Here is a 21846-nt window from a genome sequence, read left to right as displayed (position 1 = left end):
GCATTTTTCCATTTTGAGGAACATTACTGCATCTGTGCAAGATCTAATGTTTTCTGTTCTTTTTGGAACACCCATAAGTAGGACATTGTGGCCCCTGTAATTTAGATGTACCTTTCTTTGTCTATTTGGAAATGGACAAGGAATGGCACTGCTATAACCTCCACCCTGCACACCACTCTCTCCTTCCCGCTGAGAGTCTCCATCTTCTCATTCCTTTTGTATGCAGCACAAGCAGTAATTTTTAATCCTACTATGGATTACAGTTAACTCTGGGAATGGATTTATGCAAGCATTTTTCAAAAACTAGGTCAAAACTCAGCTTCACTATGTATTAACTATATGATCCAAGTCACATAACTTTCTGACCCTTGGTTTCCTTATCTGTAAAACAGAGATGTTAATAGTGTTCATATGATTGCTGTGAGGATTAAAAGAATAATGTTTGTCAAGTGCCTTGTTATAATGCTGGTGGATGCTCAATAAATTATAATATGGCCGCCAACATAACAGCCAAAGTGCACCATGTGCCTGGCAGTGTATCAAATGCTTTATGTGAATTATTTTAGCTTCAAAGCCCTTTAAGGTAAGTGCATTTATTATTTGTTTATAAGCACAACACTCTAAGAACTGTTTCATTTATTTGTGTTGCATTCTAATCTTTATCCTTCCTTATACATATTTTATGTACTTCATAGTGTGTTTATACTTCTTACTCTGGTTTTTAAATGTTGTTTACTATTCTTTGGTTGTTTATTATATATAATTTTAATAATTACATAATATCTATTCAGTTGGTATTCTATAATTTATACATTCCACTATTGCTAGATATCAGCAGGCATAAAAACCCACTTCATATTGTGAACCTTTTCTTTATTGTTAATTGGTCTCCAAAAACTGTGACATTTTATACTAACATGAAGTAGTTTTGACCTGGTTGTGTTACTCTCTAAATTCTCTAATTCTGGAAGTAGAATGGGGGTTGTGTGAAATGTTTCTTAAGAAATCAGAAAAAAATGATAGTGATTCAGTCAATCCAGCAACCCATCAACCAAAAAAGCATTTAGATAATATATAAGGAGTTATATATAAAGAAGTCCAAAGTTATAGTGTAACAAAGACAAGAAACAGTAGTGGTGATGTGATCCTGTCAAAGGACCTATGATATAGATTTTAAACCAGTTAGTATAGATATATCTGTATTGCAATATTAAATATTAAATATAAGTCACTAGTAAGTTGGGTGGGATGTGCAGAGAAAAGGGGCTTTTTTGCTTTCCTGCTTTCCATGGGGGTTGTCAGGGCCAACTCTGCATAAAAGTTGTTATATAGGTGAGGTTTGTATTGACAATACTTCCTATAGGTACCTTGTACCTGTCTGGTGTTCCCAGCTGCTACTTCATGACACATGACATAAACTGGAGGCAATGGATTCATCCTGGGGATTGATTTAAAGAGGCTGGTTGAGAAAATCCTTGCTCTGCTGGGACTGTTAAGCTGGGAATATGGGAAGCTGGAGCTGTTAGTGATCATCTTTCCTGGTTGTATGGACAGAACCATTTGCAGGAGGAGAAAATGAGGAATGAGGGAGAGAGAAGCAAAAGAAAACCAACAGGTGATGCAGAGGGGGAAGGAAGAAGAGAAAGTATAAGTTTGATAGAAAATACCATAGGTAGCCTATTTGTGACATTTGGGGGGTTCAAAGAACTCATTATAAATGTGTGACTTTAGTCAGGCAATTTTGGACAGCAGGTTGACGGCCAGAGATTCTTATTTCCTCCTCCTCCTTCTTCATCATTAGCTAGGATCTGACTATGTTGCCCAGACTGGTCTTGAATTGTGAGCTCAAGTGATCCTCTTGCCTCAGCTTTCTTTGAAGTTGGGACTACAGGCATGTATCACTGTACCATGCTAGATGCTTCTTTTTAACTAGGGCTCCTTCCTTTAATTGTGTCCTGTATTCTAATTGTGTCCTGTATTCTAATTGTGTAGAATTGTATTCTCAGAACTGTGATCTCTCTCCTCTCTTGATACCCATTCTAAAAAAGCCCTCTTCTTGCATTCCGTCTTCTTTTCTCAGCGTGCTCTCTCTTTCCTGTTCCAGCCAAAACTCTTGAAACAAAAGTGTTTTCTCCTAGTCTTTCCACCACCTTATTTTTCACCTCAACCAACTCCAAATGGTCTTTTACCCTCACCTGAAACTGCTCAAAGATTACCCAGAATCTGTCCACTGCCAACACCACCTGACACTCTCTTGTCCTTGCTTAATCTCTTAGCATCACTTGACCTAGCTCACCATTCCTCCCTGCTTGAACACTTTTTCTTTGATTTCTACAATGCCCGGACACCATATCCTTCTAATTTTCCTCCTACACCCCTGGAAGCTGTTTCTGAAGCCCCTTGCCTGCATCTCCTCCACCTGTAAATGTTGGGAGTTTCCGGTGGGCTCTGTCCCGATTCTCTTCCTGACTTTTCCCATAACAGAATCCCACCCACTATTCTAGTTTCCATTACTATCTATATACACTGGCTTCTAAATTTATGTTTTTAGCTCAGACTGCTCCTCTGAGCATCACAACCACCTAGTCAATTGCCCAGTTCAGATTTCCACTTACGTGTATCACAGATATATCAAACTCGACAAGTTTTAAATTGAACTCTTCATCTCCTCCCACAAATCTTATCCTCCTGCAGGCTTTCTTAACTCCTTAATGACTTCTAAATTCACTCAAGCCATTTTCTGCAAGTCAGCCTTGATACTTTCCTCTTCCTCATTCCCTCCATTCAATCCACCCCCAAGACCTGAATTCTACCTCTTAACCACTAAATCTATTTACATTCATCTCCATCACCATCTTTCTTCCTTTTGGTGTTGGCGATGTCCTCCTAACTGCTTTCCACAAACCCATGCTTTTTCCTTCCAATCCATTCACTGCATGGCCCCAGAGATATATTTTAAAACACAAATTGCATCTGGGCCTAGCTCTGTTTGACAGCCTTCTGGGGCTTCCAGTTGCCCAAAGGTAATGTGAAAAGAGTTTCCCATGACCTCCTAGTCTGTTCATATGCCTATATTTTCAGGCTGATTTTATCCAATTGCCCTTTGTTTTTCTTGTCTTCAGCCACACAGAGTCCTCTTTGCTCCCAAACAGGTCAAATCATCCCTTTTTTCAGGTTGTCTGAATGAGTGGTACCATGCAGGGCACAGCTGAAGGGAGGGGCCCTAGTAAAAGTGTTGTTCACTTCTTCAGGGAATCTTTGCCTGATCACCAATGCAGGCTACATTCTTCTATGGCATCTTGAGTGTTTCCTTTACTGTACCCTACACATGTCATCTTCTATTTGTTGTTTCTCTTTCCTATGGGACTGTAAACTCAGGGAAGGAAGGCACCCTGGCTGTCCTTCCTATGGCTCTGGCACTACTGTCCACCCCGATGCCTAATTGGCACTGGGATGGATTATATCCCAACCCTGGGGTAGCTGTGCAGGAAATCTTCAGTGGTTCTTAAAGTTCAGCTCTTTGGAAGAGAAGATGACAGTTGACTCAAACTATGAACTTAACCTTTTCCCCTGGAGCCCTAGGGCCAGAAGGGAGATGTCATCTAGATGTCTTTACTTTACAAGTTCCACCTAAAGCTATGGTGACTTTAGGGGGATGTATTATATCCCTGCCCTTTTCTTTAAAGAAGCTTTGGTGTTTTCAAGACAGCCCCCCCCCCCCACAAATCCATTGTTCTTGTTTTTATTGTATAGTGTGCAGTTATTTCTGGCTAGTCCTCTATTCATTAGTGTGAAATGGCCAAGATCCTATTCAGAGAACCCATTAGGACATTGGGAGGAGGGGGCTAAAAAAACAAACCACCGCCAAGAAAATCTATAGCAAGAAAGAGAGTAAGTATCTTAAGGATGGTGGAAGGAGACCCTCATCATTAAACAAAATACATGTATGAAGATGTGAATTTGGTGTCAACATACCTTATATACAAACAGAAATATGATAAGTTGTGGTATAAAGGTGTATTAAGAATTGTAATGCAAAAAAAGAGATCTCATGTATAATGGCATAAATTGGCATGAACATACTTTATAAACAGAGTTACGAAAAATTGTGCTGGGAATGGATAATTATGATTGTAATGCATCCCACTATTGTCATGTATGTAAGAGAAAAAAAAAAAAAAGAATGGCCTAGACTTTATGGAATATAAATTGGTTTATATTCCAGGCTGGCCCTCAGGGAGTACACCTTTCGGTGTAGCAGAGTAGACCAAAGTCCTCCCAGGGGACAAAACCTCCTGAAGCAGTTGGTGGGAAGGATCAGAAGCTGCTCATTTTGACAGCAGTAACACACACTGTTCTTTGAAGAGGCAATTTTTCAGCCGCACGTGTTGGGGGACAGCCTGTGCATGAACATTTTCTGACCTTGCCAGGCAGGGCTGGGTGGACCAGGAACCACTCCGTAGAGGAAGAGACTTATTAGATCTCGGCCCTGTCTGTCTCTAGAAGAACCGACCTTTCCTGCTCTTTGTGCAAGGAGACACACCTCTCTGAGGAAGGAGGAGGACAGGATTTCCATCATTACTAACTGCCCTATCAAAAAACAAAAACAAAAACAAAACAACTGTGTAATTACCCTCTGCAGGAAAGGCTCACAAACAGGATGAGCCATTCCTGTAAAGATTAGGAAAAAAAGAATCTCTCTGTCGCTGTGCTCCTGCCTTCGGCCAGGGCTCTCCCAGAGTGCCAGGCAGAGTCACTAGACTGTCGCAGAGGGTAGGAGGGAGGGTTCCCCGCTGTTTGTCTTCCACATCCTCCAGACCTTCCAGCCCTCCCCCTATGCCTCAGGTGTTTGATCGAGCTCGCTCACGAACCCTTCCCTTTTTTGGATCGTTCCTGGGGTGGCCCCTAGCTGGCCGCGCGCGCCAGACCTGGAGAGGGAGAAGGGAGCACGCAGCTAGGTGCGGGCGTTGGGCTCCTCCGCCGGGGCACCCCACCAGCAGGGCTGGGTGGCGGGCTGCGCACCACGCCCCCAGGGTGCGGAAGGCTCGAGGAGTCGGCGCTGAGGTTCGGTGAACTTGAAGACTGGCGGCGGGAGGTTGCTGCTTGGGATGCGGCGGCAGCTGCTTCCTGGTTTGAAGCTCGCCGAGTGGGGGAGAGCGTGAGCCCGCGGAGGCGGGGGCAGGAGGAGAGGCAAGAGGAGGCGGGGGAAGAGACGCTTGGGGCTGGAGCGAACCGGACGGGTCGCTCTCCCAGGAGAGGAGCTTCCCGGCCCGGGAGAAGGGGCGAGTCCCACGCGATCCTCCGGGAAGCGCCGCGCGCTCGAGAGGAACGGTCGAGCTTCCCCGGCCCGCGGAGGGCTCGGCGCCGGGCTCCCCTCCTTTCCACCTCGGGAGTAAGAGAGGGAGGGAAGGAGGGGAGGGGAAGGTCCCACGGAGGAGGCAGAATGGCCGGTCGAGGGGGACTTTGGCGCTGCTTTTCCCTGGAGCTGCCTCCACTCCTGCGGCTGCCGCGAGGGCTGGCCTGAGCCAAGTCTCCGCGCTCTCTCGTGCGAGCCAGCGCTGCCCCCTGGGGCCAGGGCAGCAGCACCGGCATGTCGTCCGGCACCATGAAGTTCAATGGCTATTTGAGGGTCCGCATTGGAGAGGCGGTGGGGCTGCAGCCAACCCGCTGGTCCCTGCGCCACTCGCTCTTCAAGAAGGGCTACCAGCTGCTGGACCCCTACCTGACAGTGAGCGTGGACCAGGTACGCGTGGGCCAGACCAGCACCAAGCAGAAGACCAACAAACCCACGTACAACGAGGAGTTCTGCGCTAACGTCACCGACGGCGGCCACCTTGAGCTGGCCGTATTCCACGAGACACCCCTGGGTTACGACCACTTTGTGGCCAACTGCACCCTGCAATTCCAGGAGTTGCTGCGCACGGCCGGCACCTCGGACACCTTCGAGGGCTGGGTGAGTAGCGTGGACTCCTCCTCTTTCTGTCCACTGGATCTCTTCTTCCATTACATTTTTCAAAAATCGCCCGGGTCCCGCTTCCCCATTGCTCAGCAGCAGAGGGAATTCCCTCCAGACTTTGGTCCTCTCCCAGATGGCCGCGGCACTGGTGACGCGACCGCGGTGGGTGTGTGCGGGCGCAGGTGTGTCTTGAGGAAGCCGGCCTGGACCTGGTCCCTTTTCAGAACCGCGGTTTTGGGCTAACGGGAAGCTGGGAAGGGGCTAAGGTGGTCACTTCCCTCCTCCCAGACTTTGGGTTAGGCATCCCAACTCTCAGCCCAGGGTAGATAGGAAGGGAAAGAAAAGGGTGATATGAAAGTGCTCCAAGCGCTTCTTAGGAGAAAGCCATACATTCTCGCGAGTATTATTCATAGTGTTTATGGATACATGTTGGTTCAGCCGTGCAGACGTGCACACGTGTTTCAGCATGCACATCCATTACATCCCAGAGGTACAGAAGCTACACTGGCAGGGATCAGATTGCCTGGGTTTGCATGTTGGCGAAGTTTTATTGTTTAGCAGTTTTCCAAGGAGATGAGCTTTTCATGGGTTAGCAACTAACTTCAATCTGATACGTGTGAGTTCTGCAGTGTGTAGTTTCTGCAGCTATGGGTCTGAGACGAGACTACCAGAGCTCCTTAGAAGACTGTTGACCGTCCTGCCTCCCTGCCATCACCTGCTGGTTTTTCTTTGTATTGACACGTCGCTACCCGGCAACTTCTCACTTGCCTCTGCTTTCTGCATATTTCCCATGAGGCCAAAATTCTGCTGAAAATAAACTAAAATTTCTAGAGCACTCTACACAGTGTAGAAATGCTTTTGCTTCTTAATGCTAACACTGTCCTTGTGATGTAGGTGTTATCGTTCTCAGTTTGAGATGATGAAAGTGGTCTTGTTTGGCAAAGTGCAGTACCCGGGTTTGAAGACTAAGGAATTTAATGGTTTAAGTTGTGGAAGGGGTCAGTTTTGACCCCAGAATGGGCAGTATTGGAAATCTCTTTGAAATTAATAAATGATGAAATCAGATGGATAATGATGAAGATTCATTTAGATTTTTTTTGTTTTATACTTTGGGGAATTAGTAATTTCACCATGTGTTCTCTAAAATTAGAGATGGCTTGTGGAACTACCCCCTCTTCCTCTCCCCTCCCTTCTCCCTTCCTTCTGTCCTTCCTTCCTTTTGTGGAGCACTGAGGATTGAACCCAATGGCACTGTACCTCAGAGCTACATACCCAGCTCTTTTTATTTTTTTTATTTTGAGTCAGGGTCTTGCTGAATTGCCCAGGCTGGCCTTGAGATCCTTATCCCTCAGTGTCCTGAGGATAAGGATCTTATGTCACCATGCTCCAGGCTAAAATCCACCACTTTTTTTTTTTTTTTAAATGTACTGGGGATTTAACCCAGGACCTCATGCATTGTAGGCTAGCACTCCACCACTGAGCTACATTCCCAGAACCCAACCTCCCAGGCCACCCCCCCCACCCGCCCCCGTCATTTTTTTTTTTTTTTTTAAAGAATTCAACTTTTTAAAATGTATTTGTTTTTATGTGGTGCTGAGGATCCAACTTAGTGCCTCACACATGCTAGGCAAGTGCTCTACCACTGAGCTACAACCCTAGCCCTCCCCCCCCACCTTTTTTTAACAGAGGTCAAAAAACCATCATGGCTGTTTAAGCACAATCATCAAATCATATTGAGTTCATTTTTCTTTAACCAACTTACTTTGTGGAATTTAGAAGTGAACTAGAAAGGAATGACTAAAATACATGCATTTTATCCTGTGAGTTTCTGGATATGAAATAGAAGTGAGCATAGGAATCTGAATGGATTTACTGATTAGTGTCTGACTAGGAATTAGGTCGGGCAAAGTTCTCTAGGAACTAGGTTCTGAGATAGGGTGGTACAGATGAGCCAGAGGTCATGAGAAGCTTGTCTCTTTGGAGAGAGCCTAAACTGGTGCTTCTCACTCATGGTTTGAGGATTTGAATCACCAGGGAGCTTTGCCCCCCCCCCCCCCCCCGCCAAATTCTTTATTCTGGGGATTGAATTAGGGCCTCTGCATACTAAGTAAACATTCTGTTGCTGAGCCACATCCCCAGCCCTTTTTATTTTCTGAGACAGGTTCTCACAGCTGACCTCTATATTGTGATCCTCCTGCCTCAGCCTTCTGAGTAGCTGGATTTGCTACTCAGTGCCTGCTAAAGATCCCTACTTTTAAAGACTCTAGCTAGGAAGCTGTAGCTGTGGTACCCAGCAACAGTACTTACAGGATTCCCAGGTGATTCCAATGTGCAGTCAAGGTTGAGAACCTGTAGCCTAAATGAAGACTAACAGGTGAGGACTGAAGAAGTGTAAGTGTGGGAAGTTGCAGGTCACTTGACTAGGTGGTATACAGAGCTGGGTATTATACCACTGGATAAATAAAGATTTAAGTGTAAATTTAATTTCTATAATTGTCTAAAATAATTATACTTAAATGTTTAATACAACCGTTGGTGGTGTTTTGGGAAACATGAATGTTTTGATAGGATAGGTTTAGCATTTAAATAAACCAACAATTTGTCATGCATTTATATTCAGTTAGAGGAGTGTTTTTTTGGGTTCTAGGTATTTTGAAACTGAGGATAGGGTAGATATTGTTCATTTTTGTTAAAAAGATTCGAAAATATACGGAATGCTTACTTTTTAAACTATCCTTTATAGGTTAAAAGGTTCTTTGAGGGGCTGCGGATGTGGCTCAAGCGGTAGCGTGCTTGCCTGGCATGCGTGCGGCCCTGGTTCGAACCTCAGCACCACATACAAACAAAGATGTTGTGTCCACCGAAAACTAAAATAATAGATATTAAAAAAAATTCTCTCTCTCTCTCAAAAAAATATTTAAAAATATTTAAAAGGTTCTTTGAAGTCAGAATTATAGAAATTCTTATCTTTGCCATATAAAAATGAAATATTTAGTTTATTCAGACAGTTACATGTGGAGTAATTGAACTTCACAATAAATTTGTGTGTTGCAAGTGAAACGACAGATTGCTAACTTATAAAAAAAAAAAAAAACGAAAAACCAAGCAATTTCATTTTTCCTACATCATAAGAAGAAGATCTAATGGTACTTTATTGTAAAAACAGAAGATATAAAAACAGAAGATACTTTTATTATAAGACTATTGTTAGGCTTTCTTGCTTATGGTACTTTCTACTATCAAGAATATAATCATTAACATTGGTTTTAGTGTAAGTCCATTGGCATTTTCTGCTAACCTTGATGGGAAGAAAGCATTAGATCTATTTTATGCAATATATACCTAGTGCCAAATTTTTGTTTACAGACACTCTCTCTCTCTCTCTCTCTCTCTCTCTATATATATATATATATATATATATATATATACACATACACACACACACACATCATTTTATTCAATCCACATAAAACCCAAGGATGTGGTGGGACACAGTTAAAGGAGTTCTTCAATGGAAATTCATAGCATTGAACACTTAAATTAGAAAAGAAGGTCTTGAATCAAAGACCTAAGTTTCTACCTAGAAGACTAAATTAACCCAAAATAAGTGGAAAGAAGAAAATTATAAAGATAACAGAAATCAGTGAAGTGGGAAACAGAAAAATAATAGGAAAATGAAGCAAAGAGCTGGGTTTTTAGAAATAAAATTAATAAACCTCAAGCCAGAATGATGAAGGAAAAAAAAAAAAGACAGGACAAAAATTACCAATATTAGGAACAAGTGAAACGTCATTGCAGATCAAGGATAATGAGGGTATATTGTAAATAATTTTATGTCAGTAAATTCCACAACTTAGATGAAATGAACAAATACTTTGAAAGATGCAAACTACCAAAATTTCCTCAAATGACTTGAATAGCTTTATATCTATTAAAATAATTGAATTTGTAGTTAAAAATCTTTCACAATGCAACCTCAGCTCTCAGATGGCTCTACTAGTGACTTTTATGTTCATTTAAGGAAGAAATATTATCAGCTCTATATGGACTTTCATAAAATAGGAGATAATTTATTCTCAACTCACTTCATAGGTTGACTTTATACCAGTAATACCATTAAACCCAATACAGATGAAGACATTACAAAAAAAGAAAGCCACAGACTGTTAGTCATGAACATGATGCAAAAATTTCTAAGTTTTACCAAATCAAATCTAACACTATAGTAAATGAATAGTGTCTCTTGATCAAGTGCAATTTGTGATCAGTACTTCATGGTTGATTTAACGTTTTCGGATTAGTCAGTATATATTAATAGGATAAAAATGATCATCTCAATAAATCAGAGAAAACATTTGACAAAAATTCAGTGTCCATTCACAATAAAAATTCTCAGCAAATTGGAAATAGGAGGGAACTTATGTAACCTGATAAAAGAAGGACATCTATGAAAAGCCAACAGGTACCATCTTAGTGGTGAAAGAATGAATGTGATCAGGATCAAGGCAAGGATGTCTGCTCTTTCCACTTTTGTTCAACATAGTTTCTGCTCAGCAGGAACTAAAGCAATTTCAAGAAATAAAATGCATGTAGATTACAGAGGAAGAAGTAAAACTGTATTTATTTGCAGAAAAATTATTGTAGAAAATTCTAAGGAATCTACAAAAGAGCTATTAGAAATAACAAATGAGTTTAGCAGGGTCTTGGGATCCAAACTGAAATACAAAAATTGATTGCGTATCTATGGACTATCAGTGAACAATTGAAAACTGAAATAAAAGTGCTATTTATAAGAACATTAAAGATGTGAAATTGGATAAATTTGATAAAAGGTGCAAGACTTTTCACTGGAAAGGACAAAACATTGCTGAGATGAAGATATATAAATGGAGAGAGAAATACTGCATTCATGGATGGGATGATTCAGTATTATTAAGAAATCAATTCTTCCTAAAGTATTCAATAGATTTAATGCAATCCGAACTAAAATTGCAGTGATTTTTGTCATAGAAATTGTCAGACTGATTCCAAAATTTATATTGAAATGTAAAGTACCTATACTGATCTAAGAATACTTTTGAGGGAAAAAAAAAGTTAGGGGACTCACACTGTCTGCTTTCAGAGTTTATTGTCAATTATCATAACCAAAACAATGGGAATTAGAGTAAAGAGAGTCTTATAAATCAGTGGAATAGAAGATGGTCTAAAAATAAGATCCACACAGATAAAACCAGTTGATTTTTTTAAGTAATAATTTTTAAATATTTTTATTTCATTTATCTTTATGCAGTGATGGGGATTGAACCCAGTGCCTCACACAAAATAGGCAAATGCTCTGCCACTGAGCTATATAGCTCCAGCCCAGATCAGTTGATTTTTGACAAAGGTGCCAAGAAGACAGTTCAGTGGAGAAAATATTAATCTTTTCAACAAGTGTTACTTGAACAACTGGATAGTCACACACAGAAATACAAGCCTTGACCCTTATTCTCATACCATACACAAAGGTTAATTGAAAATAGATTATATTCCTAAATGTAAGAATTTGTCAAATTTCTATAAGAAAACATATAAGAAACTCTAGAAACTCTTAGTCACCTTAATTCAGGAAAACATTTTAAAATCACACACACACACACAAACACACAAACCCAGCTCTTAAAAAAGCAAAAATTTGGACTTTATCAAAATTAAAAATATTGCTTTCAAAGGATGCTTAAGAAATTGAAATCATAAGCCAAAGACTCAGAGAAAATACTTGCAAGATATAAATCAGACAAGGACTTTTAGCATAACTATATGAAGGAACTCTTAACTGAATGAGAAAAATACCCAATTTAGAAATGGATCAGCTGAGGGTACAGTTGCAGTGGTGCATGCACAATCCCATTTGGCTCCAGAGGCTGAGACAGTAGGATTGCGAGTTCAAAGCCAGCTTCAACAATGGCGAGGTGCTAAGCTACTCAACTCAATGAGACCCTGTCTCTAATAAAATACAAAATAGAGCTGATGATGTGGCTCAGTGATCAAGTAAGTGCCCTTGAGTTCAATCTCCAGTACCCGTCCTGCACCACCCCCCAAAAGAAAATATGGATCAACTATTTGAATAGGCACCCTCTTGACAAATATCACATGATAATATACTTAAAATCATTAGTCATTAAGGCAATGCAAATGAAAACCAAAAAGAAATATCAATATGATCCCACTAGAAAGGCTAAAATTAACAAGACTGAACATAACAAGTGTTGATGAGGAAGTGGAGCAATTGGAACTCTCATATGCAGCTGCTAGGATGTCAGATGGTACAGTCATGTTGGAAAACAGTTCATCAGTTTCCTAAATTATTGAATATATACTTACTATGTAACTTATCTCTTCTTAAGTATTTACCAAGAGAAATGAAACCATGCATACAAAAGTTTGTCTGTGAATGTGGGTAGCAACTTTATTTGTGAGAACTCCAAACTGAACACTTAAATGACAACCAACAGATGAATATTTGAACCAATCATAGTACATCCATACCTTGGAATACTTTCAAACAGTAAAAAGTGGTGAACTATTGATAATACGTAACAACATGGACAAATCTCAAAGTAATTAATGCTGATTGAAAAAGGACAGACCTCCCCCCGCCTCTGCCAAAAGAATACATACTGTATGATTCCGTTTATTCAACATGGGAAATGAAAATGAGTATGTAGTGACGGGAAGCTCATCAGTGGTTGTCTGGGAATGAGGGGTAGGGGTGAAGTCAGGGTGAATTCCAGAGGAGACATAAGCAGCCGATGGCAGTGTGGGGGGGAATATAATCTGTAGTTTGGTTGTGATAATGATTTCACAGTTATATGTATGTGTCAAAGCTTATCAAATTGTTCAATTACGTGCATGCTATGACAATCATGCATCAGAATGGCTATAGGAGAAAACAATAAGGATTTATCATTTTCTTTTTTTTAAATCTATAAACAGATTTTATAAAAATCTGTTAAATAAGATGCTAGTAAATAGCAGAATTATATTCGAACCAAGCCTGGCTTTTGAAGGCTGCATTATCGTTTTAGTGCAGAAAACATTTTTCAGAGTAGGAGTGTAAAAAAACCAGCATCACAATAAAACAAATTTATTAAATTAGTTTCTGGTCTTTGGATACAGTTTCATTTTCTGAATTATCATTGTCAAGATTTTTTTTTTTCTGCTTCTAGAACTTGTTTATTTTGCATAATTTCTTGGACTGGTGAAGACTGAAGGTTTGCCTAAGTTAAAACAGTTTCCTTCTTTTATGTATTTGCTCTTGATTTGCTGACTTTTCAAATGGGGATTGGCATCTACTACTTAATGCTGAGTGCTGCGGGGTGCAGGGAGGAAGGAGGAGCTGGAGGCTGCATCATGGAAAGACCTTGGCGCCCCCTCAGGAAGGAAGCACCTTCTTGGCAGGATCCCAGGCTGTTTTCCTGTTCAACCCTCCTGAAGACATTCTGTTCTCTGCAGCCCTGTAGGACTGTTTTCTCTCAATTTCTCAGTTAGACACTTGTTTTGTAGTCCTGTCAGGTAAAGCCACCAGGTTACTCCTGAGCCATTGTTAGCCGTTGTCTTGATTCCTGGATCTAGGAGCATGAATTTATAGCACCAGTATTCTATTAGATTCTCTATCTAGTGGCTCATTCTCTTATAGTTCTTATATTCATTCTCATAATTATATATTTTTTTCTGAGCCAATTGGCAAGGAGTCCTAACACTGACTAACCCACAGTGTCTTAGAGGAAAAACTCATTCTAGAATCTCGAGGAAGGTCTATTCCAGTGTACGTGAATTGTATTGGTTATAGGGTGTCTTTCATTTTGCTGCAGTGAGGTTGGCTTCTCCTCATCATGCAGGTTGTAGCTTAGATGTTTTCCCTCATGAGCATCTTCCTGGCCATGTTATTATCTTGTCATCCTTCACTGTGCTCATCACTCTCTGAGATCATTTTGTTAATTGATTTTCTTATTACATCTTCCTCCTGTAGAGTATAAACACCTGGAGAGCAGGGACCCTGCCTGTCTTATTCACTGTTCTAACTCCAGCAACATGAGCAGCCTCTGGTACACAGTAGGCACTAAATATTAGTCAAAAGAATGAGATTTTATGTGCTTTTTGGGAATAAGTAAGGTATATGTGCTCTGGGAATGTCTTTCTGGAAGTAGTTTATTCATCTTTCAAAAAGAAATAACTGCAAATAATTGGGGAGTAACCATCATCACAACATTTCTTTTTAAAATTACCTAAGACATTCTAATATGTACATGAAAGACTGGGCCAGATTTTAATGCCCCTTGAATATGGTAATGGTTGAAAATTCTGTGGATGAAAAATTCCCTGCCCTTTTCCTCTTAAAGCACACTTGTAATTCCAGTGGCTTGGGAGGCTGAGGCAGGAGGATCATGAGTTCAAAACCAGCCTCAGCAAAAGCGAGGCACCAAGCAACTCAGTGAGACTGTGTCTCTAAATAGAATATGAATTAGGGCTGGGGATGTGGCTCAGTTGTCGAGTGCCCCTGTGTTCAATCTCTTGTACTGCCCCCCTCCCCCGCCCAAAGTCTATGATTTTTAAACTGCTAATATATGGTAAATTCTTGTAATTTTCAATCCCAATGTTAAATTTGGGGTGCAGCAAGAAAAAAAAAAACCTTTTAAAGGTTGTGCTTCAGCCTTGGAGAACTAGTGAGGTTGGTGGGTGGAGCATGAATCATTTATCTTATGCAACTCTTAGCACAGTTTTGGTATCTAGCAAGTGTTTAGAATGGTGATTAGTGGTGATGGTAAAAGTGCTGTACGTTTTTATGAGATGGGTAGCATTTACTCAGAGTAAGAGAAACACCTTGGATTTTCTGTAGACTTTTTTCTAGTTTATAAAACAATTGTCAAGGGCTGGGGATGTGGCTCAAGCGGTAGCGCGCTCGCCTGGCATGCGTGCGGCCCGGGTTCGATCCTCAGCACCACATACAAACAAAGATGCCGTGCCCGCCGAAAACTAAAAAAATAAAATATTAAAAAAAAATAAATAAAACAATTGTCAAGATCATATCCTCCCTGGGGTACCTGGTTTGGGTTTGACCCTCTTCCTTCCTGTTGTCTCAGGATTTCCATGGCCTCCCTGCCTTCCATCCTGAAAGAATGGACGTGTCAATGGATTGGCCTCACATAGAACTGGGATGTGTGTGGGAGTTCAGAGTATAATGGAATGGTTGACAACTGGGATTCATCCCCTTGGCTCTTGAGGCAGCTACTCCACAGACTGTTTCACATTGCTACCAGAAATGCCAATCCCTAGGTGAGCCTTCATTTACCACCAAGTCTGTCCTGTGGACTAGGCATTGTGCTGTTGCTTAGAGAGTCAAGCTGACCAAATAGACATGGCCCATTCTCTGAAAGGTCTTGTAGTTCTAAGTGAGAGATAGATTGGGGACAAAAAAATGAAAGCAACCAGGACGTTCTAGAACAGAAGTAGATACTCCGATGCAGGTAAGCAGCTGGTTTGGGAAGAAGATCAGGAACATCTTCCTGAGAGGGAAGATAGCTGATTCTTAAGGCCCCAGCATCGGCCACAGCCTACTTTACTTAAACCATGGAAAACTCTTTCCTCAAAAGAAGAAAAGGAATTTTTGACCTGATAATGCTCTCCAGAGAGACATCACAGGTGCCCTGTTGAAGGGTAAATATCTCTGACCCACAGATGTGTTTCCATCTTTGGAAAGTTTGGGAGGGAACTAAGTTTGTGAACAGATACCCTGCCGGGACTTTTGACAAATTCCACCGTATTAGAACCATCAAATACTTACAGTTTTGTATGGATCATAAAAGAATCATAGGTGTTGAACAGAAGGATCACCTAGTTCAGAACCACCACAATAAAACAAACAAACAAACAAACAAACAAAAAAACGGCCTGGCAGCTCTTAGGCCCACAGACAGCCTGCACAAATATTTTTAACATTGGAACTGAAGACATTTAGTGCCACCTAGTTCACTACAGACCCCACCACTCCCTATTGTTAAACCAACCCTCTTGACTCATTACGTGCTCAAGGTTTTGAGTTTGTGACACCATAGCTCAAGCCTTTGTTTGCAAAATGTGGGAACCAAAGCTCCAGCCCAAGCATTACTATTGCTCTGGCTCACAGGAAGTGTGACACACACACACACACACACACACACTCACTTCATATCTACTTGTATATTTACAAAAATGTAGATACACTTATTTAGATTTATTTAGATATGTATTAATTTGTAAATAATTCAGAGGCATATTTTTTAGATTTATGTATGTATGTATATGTGTGTGTGTATACATACACACACACACACACATCCTAAAATTTAGAGAAAGCTAGTTTACTAGTACATATATAGGGTCTTCCCCTTTATTGCCAAGTAGTATTTTATTAATTATCTCATTAAAAAGACTTTTTTTTTTTTTTTTGTTGGTACTGGGGATCAAACCCAGGGCCTTATGCAAGCTAGGCCAGTGCCTTTTTGTGTTTAGCAAGCAACTTCCAACAATATATAAGTGTTATCCTATATGGGAGTCGGGCGAGTTGGGCTCAAGGCATGACTTTGTCACTGATCAGCTGGGATCTAAGGCAGACCTCCATTTATCAGGGTCTCAGTTCCCTGACTTATTATGAGGGGGTTGCACTAGAGTATCTCTAAGGGCCCTTCCATCTCAAAAGCTTCAGTCTCCATTGAATTAGGCAGTCACATCCTTTTTTCCATTTGGAATAACTCGCTTGGTTTTAATTCATTTAAAATGAATTATGTGTTATCAAAGTTAGTAACTTCCAAAAAATCAGTTGGTCCAAATCTAAATTGCTTGGAGAAGATTTAGAGTGGATTCCAAGTGACTTGCTCAGCCCTGATGGTGATATTGGTATTATTTCCTTGGCTTAGAACCAGCCTTAAGGAAATACAGTGGGTCCTCATTTCAAGCTATGCAGTTGTATTTTCTTAATTTACACTAATGCATTGCTTGCTCTGTGGAATGGTTGTAAGTTATGTCCCGGTTATCTCGTGTCAGAGAGAGACTGAGAATCCCACTGCTTAAGCTCTTGCTACAAGCCATTCTCACTAGCACAGTAATTAAATCTTTGTAGTCCCAAAGTGTCTGTAGCCACCAGTCTATATATTCACTCTAGGTGATGACAAAGACTATAAATCACTTGTTGGACAGACATTTTAATTAGATGGAGGAATGAGCCCAAGGGTATTGGCTATCACAGTGTTTAAATGCTGTGCTGAGGAATTTTATGAGACAGGAAATTTTTGTTGAGAATCATGGCACTATCCAGACTGCTTTATCAAGATTGTTACGTTTGTGTGTTTCTGTAGCACCAGTAAATTAGAGCAATGGTTGTGGAAGCTCATGGGACTTTTGTAGTAGGAAGACCACTTAACAAGGGACTCACTAGCAGTGCTTTTATTACATGCTGCCTTCTTGACAGCTCCTTTGATTTTATGTTTTACCTTTTCATATCATTGACCTCACAGGGAGAGAAATACTTAATAGGTTACCAAAGGTGTTTAGTTTGTACTTGTGGTAAGAAGTGAAGAAATTTGCCAGAGGATAGAACCATAGTGAACATGAGCACCTCATAATTGCTTTAATAATGCAAGTCATTTGGGGCCAGTGTGAGCATGTTCTGTATCCACCCCTGGATACTCAATTTAAGACCTAGGTCTTATTTTTCAGGCACCTGAACCCAGACCACAAAGCTGCATTTTCCTTTGTAAGTCATACTTATTCCCTTATACTTGCATGGCACGATATTTGCGTCTCTCTTGGCCTCTGACCTCACACTGGATTTTGGTTTTCTTGTCTGTGATGTCACAGGGCTGGGCAGCCTGAGTGCTGTGCCCCTATACAGGGTCAGAGTTCAGTGGTTTCAATTAGGTTCCATTGGACAATGGACATTTTGCCTTTCCCCTCTGTCTTTTGGGGATTGTTCTGCTGATACTGTTTGTCATGCACATGTTGACATCATTCCCTAAACAGAATGCATGTACTAAGTTTTGGGCCTCTTAGATGCTTTAATATGTATTTCTTTGTTTCATTGTGGTATAGAAAAGTTGAGAGCAGATTCCCAGTCAAGCAATGCTTCTCAAACTATTTCTGAACTGTGGATCCTTTCTTTTTTTGGGGAGGCAGGTACTGGGGACTGAACTCAGGGGACTTGACCACTGAGCCACATACCCAGCCCTGTTTTGTATTTTATTTAGAGTCAGGGTCTCACTGAATTTTTTAGCACCTCTCTTTTGCTAAGGCTGGCTTTGAACTTGTGGTCCTCCTGCTTCAGCCTCCTGATCCGCTGGGATTACAGGTGTGCACTACTGAGCCCGGCTGTGGATCCTTTCATTGATGGTGGCAACAATGAATGCTGTTTCCAGAAAAATACACATATGTGCACATTGACTGTTTCTTGGAACTGTGTCACCAGATTAGGGATTCTCTGAAGCTTGACATGGACATAGGGTCTTGGGTGAAGTCATCCCCACTAAATGGTGTGAAAAAATAACGCTTTTATTAATTTCTAATGCGTAAGGCCTGATTCTAATATTTTCCCCTACATTTGAGGACATTTTCATTTTAGTTACTTATATAAGACAGTTAATTAGTAAAAAAAAAAAAAAAGCTGTAAATTTTAAAGACATAAAGTTGTACATTAAAAAAAAAAAAACAACGCATTCTCACCTAGTTCTGGCTCCTGCTGAAATACACTAGATGATGACCCACTTTAGGACCTATTTGGTTGTGTTATTTAGGTATTTTCAAAGCCTCTATTTTTGAAGGGGTTCTTTGAGGTTTGCAATAGATGAAAAGTTAAAAAAAAAAAAAAAAAACTAGGACAGTTTGAGTGACCTCGGCTTAGTCTGTTTCAGTAATATAATCTTTTCCCCTGTAAAATGAGATAGGGTTTATTTGTTTTATAAACTTTTTCTTAAAACATTTATCCTTTTTTGCAGCTATAATAGGCAGCATAGTGCTCCACTGTGTTAGTCCAAGAGAGAATGATGAGATGAGTGATGATTGTCTGCGCCTCTTAACATCTGAGTCCACGTCTCCTATGGCCTGGGTCCCTCAGGCCAACTACGTTTTCTGTTCTTCTGTTGAATTCCACTTCCCCTCACTGTTATGTTGGAAACAACCTGAAGGTGGTGGACACTGAGCTGAATGGAATTAGTCAGAGGTGAAGCTGGAATCCAGCTGTCTAGACTGGAGGCCAGGATCCTTGCCTGACTGCAGGCTGGTGGTACAGGCAACAGGAAAGCTGTCTCATCATGGTTAGGTGTTTATGGAGCACCTGCTGGGTGCTGGGCTGTTCCAGGTGTTCCTGTAGGGCAGAGAACACACACCCAGCATCGTGACCCTCACAGAGCTGCTGTCCTCACATGAAAGGAGTCCATCCAAAGCAAGCAAACAAATGAAAAAGAAAATAACAAATGGTATGTAGGTGCTAGGTGGGAAATTCACACAGGCTGATGTGGTTGAGGGAGGCAAGGCAGCTGCTTACCTAGAGTGGTTAGAGGAGAACACACAGAGAGGGTGACATTTCAGCTGAGACCTGAGTGACAAGAAGCAAGCAGCCGTGTGAAGATTAGAGAAGGCGTTCCGGGCAGAGGGAACAGCTCACGGAAGGTCCTCGGGGGAAGCAAGTTTGGCATGTGGAAGAACAAACAGAGGGTGGCAGAAAGAGGGGATGGCAAGCTCAAAGCCTTAGCCCAGCTTCATAGGAGCGTGAACAGTGAACACGTCCTTTAGTCTCTGAGTTTTCTGGTGCCAACGTTGGCTGCCTTATAGGCTTGGTGCCACAGTTGGATTTCATACGTTAATCATACCCTGCACAAAATAAGCCCCCAAGAAATGGTAGCCTTGGTTGCTTTTACTCTCCCAAGGAAACTGACATGTTGACAAGGACCTTCTGAAAAGATCACTGTGGCCAAGGAAAGACACCCTGCAGGTTGCTTTTAGGACATCTCACTTTAGGAGGGAGAAGGGTGGAGTCTTGTGTACGCCTCAAATGTCATCACAGAGGCATTGGCTCATCTCTGTCCTCTTCAGTACCATGATAATGGGGAAAGAAAACAAGTCTGAAGTTTATTCCATATTTTTGAATTTCTGAAAGGTATATTGTCTTCTATGTGCTCATAAATATCAATGGAAAATTTAATAATTCAGAGGGATCAGGGTAACTGTATTGCAGTGGTAGAATTAATAGGGCCCTGAACTGTTTTTATTTTATTTTTTTATAAAACTATAAGTTTGTAGATGTGAATTAATAAACATAGTGCCCCAAATCCTAAAGGAAGTAGAACCCTAGCCATTGAAACTAACTAGATACAAATGATTCTTGCTTACTTCTGAAAATTCATTTACTTTGTTGATTATAATTTTATAAATTAAATCTTGATAATTTTGCCATCATGATTTTGAGTAACTTTGGGTAATGCCATTTTGGCTTCTCCCTGAACATTTCTGACTTTACCTTCAACATCCATTTGGTCTGTTTTTAATGTAAAAAGGCATATTAGCATTTGCCTATGCCACATAAATTAGGATGCAGAATATACAATTATGGACTAATAATACACAAATGTAAGCTTTGAGAAATATTTATTGGACAACAACCGTAATTATCAGTGCATCATAGTGTGATGGTTTGATGTCACCCAGATTGGGGTTCAACTTATTAATTAGTTCTGCCTCTTAACAAAGGTCATTTAACCTCTGGGAGCCTCAGTTTTCTTATCCTCAGCATTGCTGGTCACTGGGCTATGTGAGAATGTAGCAAGGACTTTCATAAGGCATTAAGCATGGCCCATGACTCACACTACCACCATGGAAAATGTTATCAGTGTCACCATCACCACCACCACTCGACCCTCAGCACTTAAATATGAAGTCATGGCCCAGCCCTTTTCTGAAATTAACTTTGAAAACAGTAAGATATTTACTTACATAGAATTTGAGAGTTAGAAGGGATTTTGAGCCTCCTGTTTTGGTTTTTTATTTAAGATTCTGGTATGCAAATCAATAGAATATGTCTAGGTACCAGAGGAAGAAAAGGCAGCCTCCTTATCCTGAAATCATAGGGATTCAGGGATAATTTCTGCACATATGTCCACTCTGAGAGATCTTGTAAGGAGCATGGGAAAAGGAGCTGGAATTACTATATAGCTACAGTGTTGCCCAGTTAGTCCATGGAAAATCTTGGAAGTGGAATCTGTTGGTTTGTTCATCCAACATTAGACATAGAGGGTTCTGAGTTGGTGCAAACCAACGAACAAGAAAAAAAGTACAATATTTAGTTGCAAAGGACCTGAAGGAGCCCTTTGTAAAGCTGGAGTGAACACTTTTATTGCTGAAATTAAGGGAAATGATGGTAAACAGCCTCTTTCAATTGGCATTAAAAGAGGTTTCTCTTCAGTTTGAACATCTCATAGTTGTTGAGCACGAATTGTTCGGTCAAGCTTTCAAGGAGGAAAACTCTAATTTTAAAAATACATCATTTGAGTGTGGATTTATGGAAGAAATCAAGGGCACCAACAATTTTGACTTAGTTCACAGAAAATCTGAAGTTTATTTTTTGTTGTTTTGTTTTTTTTGATAGATGCACTCATTTTGAAGTTGAATATTTTTACTTTTGTCTGTTGACCAGCCACTTGTTTTGGGTCCTCCATGTTTCACAGTTGATTTTAAGTTTGAGGTTCCTGAACTGCACATATTTAATTTTTCAGAACAAAAGTTTCACTGGCTGCATAGGAAGGCATAACAGTGTTTGTATTTGATGTTTAGAACAGCCTTGGTTTGCGTGGTTCATAAGTCTTTGTTAGCTGTTTGGCTGTGTGGAG

General features: G+C 40.8%; 1 protein-coding gene across 1 annotated transcript in view; it reads left to right on the top strand.

Annotated features, from left to right (window-relative positions):
- Window positions 1–5189: 5189 nt before the first annotated feature.
- The window catches only part of Prkch (protein kinase C eta), a 218807-nt gene continuing 202150 nt past the window's right edge, over window positions 5190–21846 (top strand). Inside the window, exon 1 of the mRNA XM_027929460.2 lies at window positions 5190–5953. Coding sequence (XP_027785261.2) covers window positions 5591–5953 — 363 coding nt within the window. The 5' untranslated portion in view covers window positions 5190–5590. The remainder of the gene's footprint in view (window positions 5954–21846) is intronic.

The sequence above is a fragment of the Marmota flaviventris genome, chromosome 2 (assembly GCF_047511675.1).
Source record: "Marmota flaviventris isolate mMarFla1 chromosome 2, mMarFla1.hap1, whole genome shotgun sequence".
Lineage (NCBI taxonomy): Eukaryota > Metazoa > Chordata > Mammalia > Rodentia > Sciuridae > Marmota > Marmota flaviventris.
This window is presented reverse-complemented; position numbering and strand designations above follow the sequence as displayed.